The 6,816-nt window shown below is 67.5% G+C and overlaps 1 protein-coding gene across 3 annotated transcripts; it reads right to left on the reverse strand.

Moving 5' to 3' along the window:
- Positions 1 to 2,957: 2,957 nt before the first annotated feature.
- On the reverse strand, positions 2,958 to 6,567 carry SPON2 (spondin 2). Of its 3 annotated transcripts, none has more exons than XM_032631756.1 (6): positions 6,314 to 6,562; positions 5,647 to 5,872; positions 5,059 to 5,282; positions 4,789 to 4,980; positions 4,515 to 4,686; positions 2,958 to 3,369 (listed from the first exon to the last, which is right to left on the reverse strand). In XM_032631756.1, exons 2-6 carry the CDS (start codon positions 5,867 to 5,869, stop codon positions 3,185 to 3,187), a joined length of 996 nt encoding a protein of 331 aa, XP_032487647.1. In that variant the 5' UTR covers positions 5,870 to 5,872; positions 6,314 to 6,562; the 3' UTR covers positions 2,958 to 3,184. The 3 variants fall into 3 exon arrangements, with proteins under 3 accessions (XP_032487647.1, XP_032487646.1, XP_032487645.1); XM_032631754.1 differs by having other exon boundaries at positions 3,044 to 3,369; positions 5,509 to 5,872; positions 6,314 to 6,565; XM_032631755.1 differs by lacking the exon at positions 4,515 to 4,686 and having other exon boundaries at positions 5,509 to 5,872; positions 6,314 to 6,567.
- Positions 6,568 to 6,816: the final 249 nt, after the last annotated feature.

Below are 6,816 nucleotides of genomic sequence, written 5' to 3' on the forward strand. Positions count from 1 at the left end.
GGCCCCCTGGCCGTGTCCTCTGCCTCTCCCTGTTCCTCTGCTCGGACACTCATCGCCATATCTCCGCAAGGCTTTCCCTCCCTCCTTCAGAGCTCTGCTCGGAGGGGCCTGTCAGGAGGGCGTCCCCAACCACCTTCCTGACAGAGCGTCTTGTACCATCAGCACCGCCACCTGCATCACCACCACCACTACCACCATCAGCATCACCTCCGCCACCACCACCAGTACCAACACCATCACCAGCACCGGCACCGGCACCAGCACCGGCGGCACCGCCAGCCCCACACCCACATCACCAGCACCAGCGGCAGCAGCGCCCCAGCCCCTCTTCCTCAGAGCCTGAGTGTCACCTAGCGCAGGATTCCTTTACAGGTTTACTTTCATCACGTGCTTCCTTCAAGTCTCGCTCCTGAACATACCAACTCGTTTCTGAGTCCGCTCTAAGTCCTGGGCACTCCCCAGGGTGCTGTCCTCCGGGTGCCGGCCCGGGAGGCTTCTGCACAGGCACCTCCATGTTGACTTGTGCTCCCACACGGGCAGTAGATGTTCTGGCCCCAAAGACGACACTCCCCCTCCCCCCAAGGCCCCACCCAAGCCTGTGCTCCAGAAGGAGGGGGGTGGACATGGGTGTCCCAGGGGTGCCCCCCACTATCTTTCCCCGGCCTTTCAGTGTTCTCACAGGATGTCCCCTGTCCTGTAAATGGCGCATGGTTTGTGAGTCCAGCCTGCAGTCTCTCATTTGACTAGAGCGTTTAGCCCATTGATTCAGGTTTCAATCTGTAATTGTGTTACATGCTCGGTTCAGTGGTACACTTGAGTTTTGAGCCCAGGTGTGGATGACACAGTCACCCTGCTTCACTGCGTCTCACACGTGATCATCCCAAGGTCAATGGCTCTGTGGTCTGATTTTGGAGCTCGATGTCTCCTCCAGCTTAGGGGCGTCATTTTCCCGTGTTTGGTGGGTTTGATTCGAGTGCACGTTAAGGTGGGGATTTTGAGTCCGGAGTCCACGGTGCGGTCTGCAGGGAGCACCTATGCTTATTTCTTCTCGGTGCCTCAGGACGTTAACTGGCGTTTTCAGACCTTTGCTGTGGTCTCAGACCGCAAGCCCCGGCGAGCGTCGGGGTGCGTTCGGGAATTGTGTTCTCTGTGCAGAGCCCCGTGCCGGAGGCTGTGCTCTCGCAGGGCCGGCTGTGTGCCGGCTCCCATGCTGGGGCTGCCGCTGCGAGCGCCTCAGACACCAGGCAGAGGGTTCAGAGGTCAGAGGGGCTGTTCAGGGTGGAGTCTGGCCCCTGCACCACTGCTCACCAGTGGCCGCCCTCTGCCAAACCAGGCCAGCTCCTCTGTCTGGTACTCAGTGTCAGGGCTCCCGCCATATACGTGAAGCAAATCAAGCTTCTCAGTCACTTGAAGTCCCCCTGCCCCTGCCCCGCGCCCCAGGGCCGCTTGCTGGGGGCCTGCGGGGCAGCTGCTGCCCAGGGGCAGGAACGTCTGTGCCCCTGGACTCCCAGGGATCTGGACCGGGTGGCGCTCCAGTGACGTGCAGGGAGCCGGGATGCGGGATGCGGGTGCGGCCCCTGGTGGGGTGCGGGCTGGCACCCCCATTGGGGAGTGCTGTGCCGGAAGACCCTGTGCCCATAAGTCCATGGAGCACGTCTGCTGGGAACCTCGGGCACACGAGTCCCCTCCTAGCACACGTGCCGTCTGTCGAGCAGGGCTTCTGCTGGGCTTCCAACCCCTGACTGGGGGCGGCTGCTTTCACTCCTTCCTCCCTGAGGTCAAGGGTCAAGATGACCGTGGGGGATAGAAGTCTGTTGTGGAGAGGATGGGTTGGGGGGGTCCGAGGTCGAGCTCGTGGGGAGGGGTGTCAGGGAGGAGAGGGGCACCATCAGAGGAGACAGGCCAGTGGGGGGTTGGGGCGGGAGCCTGGGGGTCAAGGGCACATGCGGGGCAAGGGACAGGAGCAAAGTCACGGGCACCCAGGTGCAGGGATGGGCAGACAGGGCCCTGGACAGCAGGGAGAGGGGGGTGGCTGCGAGGACGGGTAGGCGCTGGTGGGAAACGCGAGAGCCCTTTCCAGGCGTGTCTGCAAGCCGGCGGGGGCGGGCCCAAGAGAACCGTGTCCTTGGGTGGAAGGGGGAGCACGTCTGCTGGGGCAGAGGGACAAGGGACACAGAGGGGAGACTGGTGACGGAGACCCCGCGGCAGGTGCGCGGAGCTCGGGGGAGGGCCTGAGCAAGCCGCTTGGACGGGACACGGAGGGTCACCTGTGCTGATTCGAGCGAGGACCGAGGCCGTGGGGAGCCCGGGGGGCCGCCCAGAGCAACCTTCAGGTGGACAGGTGACCCTAAGGGAATGGAGAGGGTGGGCGAGTGGGTCTCCACGAGGGAGAGAAAGGGCCCGAGAGCCGAGAACCGGCCGGAGCAGGCTGAGGCGGGCAGAGGGCGTGGCGCTGGGCGGTGGGCGGCCGAGGGCTCTGCGTCTAAGGAGGCCAAGCAGGAGAAAGAGTGGTCTGGGGGCGTCAAGGGAGCAGGCAGTCCCCTGAGGGACCAGCCGGGATCCACACCAGCAGGACGAGGTCGTGAACCCCGACCTCAGACAAGGGCTAGGGCAGGTCAGGAGCGAGGCCTCAGGGCCCCCCTGCGAGGCCAGGGGCCTCGATGGTCAGAGGCCTGGGGGGGCAGTAATGCTGGTCCTCTGAGTTCCCCATGTGCCGTGTGTGCCGTGTGTGTGTGTGTGTGCCGTGTGTGCCATGTGTGTGCCGTGTGTGCGCCGTGTGTGTGTGTGTGCCGCGTGTGTGTGTGCCGTGTGTGTGCGCGCCGCGTGTGTGTGCGCGCGGTGGTCCACTGGCTCCTCCCCGCAGGGTGACATCTGCTCATCAGGGAAGTCTGGTGGCCCATCTGCCGGCCCCGCCTTCACCCGGCGCCTGCCCAGGACACACAGACCACAGCACCAGGTGTCAGGAGACGCTGGTCTTTATTCAAGAGCTGGGATGGGAACGCGACGAGGCAGGTGTTGGTCTCGCGCCGGCGACCCGGCGGCCCCGGGCGGCTGCCTGGCGACCAGGTCTGAGGTATTTCACGGCCGGGGTGTGGCTCTCGTGCAGCGCGGCCGCCGGGCCGGGGGCCAGTCTCTGCGCGGAGGTCGCCGGCGGTGGGGCTCAGGGGGCTCGGAGGCCCCGGCGTCAGACGCAGTTGTCGGGGACGCACGGGGCCTCCTCCTCCAGCGCCGGGCAGGGCGCCCCGTGGTTGGCGGGCCGCGCATGGACGTAGCGCGTCCTGCTCTTGGCCCCGGGCCGCCCGCACGGGCCTGCGCACAGCCCCCAGGACGACCACAGCGACACCTCGCAGTCCAGCGGCGTCTCCGGAGCTGGGGGCGCAAGGAGGACGGTGAGCGAGGCGGGGCTGCGGGAGAGGAAGGGGGTCCTCTCCCGACACCGCCTCCGAACTTGGCTAGGAAACTTCTGATTTTATCAGCGCGCTTTCCAGCCACCTCCAGGGCGACGCCACCAAGCACACCCCCGAAAAGCCACCCCCGAGCGACTGGGTGAAGGTTTCCGCCCTGAGAGCCCGATGCCGGCTGGATCCCCGCTCTCCGCGGTGCGGGGCGGGGGGAGAGAGGAGATCCTGTCGTGAAACGTTCTCTGACGTGGGCACAGACCGGCAGGGTCTCCACTGCTGCGCTGCTGTTCCAGGTGCGGATCCTTGGGGAGGCTGGCCACACTGGGGGCGCGAACCCCCTCGCTCGCCCGGCACCTGCACACCGCTCGCCCCTCCCCCGCGGGCAGCACCGCCCCCACCGACCCGCTGCCAGGAGGGCACACAAGGGTCAGCAGGGACACGGGGCGGGGCCTGAGGCCTCTCCGACTCACTTCTGGGCTGTAGAAGGTGAAAGGCTTTCAGTTGAAAATGCTGGGCAAGAGTTAACTCTTCAGTTTGGAGTTGAATGAACCAAATCCCAAATCTCTCAGAACCAGCGTCCCCAACCAAATGCTCCCATCCAGCTTTTGAAGCCGCTCAGAGACGCGGGTTCACGCAGCCCCGACGGCGCTGCCCCGCCCTCTGTGCACGGCAGCCTCTCCCGGTTTGACCCGTCCTCACACTCCACGCGGCCACGCAACCCAGCTCTGTGGCCTGGCGACGGGTGCTCTGCGTGGAGCGGGCCGGCGGCGCAGGGCTGAGCCCTGGACCAAGGGCCCTGGGGGCGGGGCGCACGCGGGGGCGGGGCTGCCCCTGTGAAAGCAGCGGGTGTCACTTCACAGGCGTTCCCTCTGGGGCGGGCACTGGCCTTCGAGGGTTATTTAGGGTGAGAGGTAAGAGCTGGAGCGGGAGCTCAGGGCCAGGTGATGTCCGAGCAAGTCCCGACTGACCCCCAAACCCAAGTGCTGCTCCTGCAGGCGGTGGTGAATGTCGCGGCTGCCCGCCAGCCCGAGCGCCTGCAACCCAGGAGCACGCATGTGAAGCGGGGCTGGGGGGTGGCCGTGGGCGCTACGGAGGGGTGGGAGCCGGGCTCACCTGGCAGGCTGTCGGCGACCTCGTTGCCCCCGCCCCCGAGGCCCGGGGCGGGCGGGAAGGCCCTGGGGCTGTGCGGGAGCCGCGCCAGGGTCACCGTAGCGATGGGAGGCAAGGACTTAAGCCGCGGGTAGTAGAAGGAGTTCGCGGGGTGGCTGGGAGAGGAGGCCGTGATCTGGAGGAGGGGCCCGGCCCGGAGATGGGTCAGGAAGGGCCAGCCCCGCCCCCTCACTGTCCTCCCGGGGGGCGGCCGCCCAGAGAGCTGCCATCCCCTCACCTCGGTCACCGTGTCCTGCGGGACGGTCGCGAACTTGGGGGATGAGAAGGTGAAGCCGCTGTCGGTCCCGGCATCGTAAGGGTGGAGGTCCACCACCACCTGCTCCCTCCAGCGGCCCCCGTCACACAGGTCCAGGCTGTCGACGCCCACGAACCAGTCGGGGCTGGGGACGATGCGGACCACGAAGGACACCTGGGGGCCGAGGGCTCAGCGGCAGTCCCCGCGCCCCCCTCCTGCCCGCCCGCCCACCGTCCACGCCGCCCCACTCACGAGCGAGTGCCTGGAGTGGGCCTCAAACTCCGCGGACGTCTGCCCGGTGCCGCTGGGCACAGCTGGGGCCGAGAACACGCCGTACACGCTCTGCAGCTTCTCCCCGGCAGCTTCCATCTCCCGCATCAGCGCCCAGGCCTCGCTGCGCTCCGCGAAGTCCCTCAGCCCATTGCTCACATACTGGCCCCTCCTCCACAGGCTGTAGTCGGGGCTGTGCGCTGCCCCTGCGCACCGTGCACCCACCCGTGTGAGCATCACCCCTGGACACCGTCCCGCCCCTCGTGGGGCCGGGCGGGATGGCCCACAGGTGGCCTCTCACTGCCCGGCACCTCGCGGGTACGACGGACGGGCAACCGGCTGGCCCTTCCCGTGACCCAGGCCACCCCGCCCCGCCACGTCCCCGAAGCCCAGGACACTGCTGCTGGCACACAGTAGGCACTCAGCCAGTACCTCCTGCACTGAAGTGAATTGGGTGAGGTCCCCTCCACGCTGTGAAGCGCGGGGCCACGGTCAGATGACCGTACCCTTCCGAGCAGTGGGGGTCACCGCCAGGCCTGCCGGGCACGGGACGGCAGGGACTGCACTCACCCAGCAGGGATGACCACTGCGCGGGTGGGCGGAACATCGGGTACTGCTTGGGGAAGGATGCCTGGCTCCACTTGCCCGTGAAGGTGATGCTGTACTTGGCCAGGGGCTGGGCCGTGCACATGGACTCTCCCCCCAGCGGCTGGCCGGCTGAGTAGCCGAATGTGGCCAGGAGGAGGGCCCAGAGGGCTCCGCCCCAGGGGGTAGCCGGACTCGGGGTTCCCATCACCTACGAGAAGGGGGGGCCACATGCTGCACCGCTGGTCCCCGATGCCCTGCGCACGGCCCCTGGCTACAGGTCCCCGAGGACGCCGGGCGCCTCCCTCCACGTTCCCTCTCCAGGCTCCGGCTGGGCCTGACCCCGTGGCTGGAAAGCCAAGCCGTGTTGGGTTACAGGAACCCAAGGTGCCTGGCCGGTTACACCTGGCATGGAGCTCACAGCCAGCTCAGCGCCCTGCGGCTTTCCTGGGGGAAACACCTCTGGCGCTGCCGTCTGAGGGAACCCCGGGAACCAGGAGGGTCGCCGTGCCCCGGACTAGATGGGCCTCCCTCTTGGGGTGCTGCCCCTCTTGGGGTGCTGCCCCTCTAGGGGTGCTGCGGTTTCTGGGCGGGAGCAGCGCCAGGAGGCCAGCGCGGCTGCGGGGCCGGGGCCAGCGCACGCAGTACTCACCCAGCAAGAGCGACTGGAGGCTGTGGGCAGCCGAACGTCCCAGCAAGAGCCCAGAGCTCCAATTTATGCTGCAGACGCGACACCCAGCCGGCCAATGAGGCCCCAGGTCCACCACCGTGGCCGCCGGAGAGGAGCGGCAGATAGGACGCGGGGAGAGGGAGAGAAAGGGACCTCAGTGCTGGAGCTGGCCTGGCCGCCCGCCTGCTCTGACGCGAGCAGATGCTGCTCCAGCGCTGAGGTCACTCCTCCCTTGGGCGCCGGCCACTCGCCGCACCCCTTCCTTTGTCTTTTCCTCCCGCCCCCCCTCTCCCCCCAGTTCTCTCCTTTCCCATCAGGCCCTCCCTGGTGTCTCCCCGGAGGGGGTGCCAAAGCCAGCTGCTGGGAAGAGAGCTGGGCCAGGGCCGCCAGCGTGCACTGCCCGCGGGGCAGGTTGGGACGTGGGGGCCACAGTCAGGCCTGACATCTGTCCGTCTGTCCGAGTGCTGGGGACGGGCGGGGAAGCA

The sequence above is a fragment of the Phocoena sinus genome, chromosome 5, assembly GCF_008692025.1.
Source record: "Phocoena sinus isolate mPhoSin1 chromosome 5, mPhoSin1.pri, whole genome shotgun sequence".
Lineage (NCBI taxonomy): Eukaryota > Metazoa > Chordata > Mammalia > Artiodactyla > Phocoenidae > Phocoena > Phocoena sinus.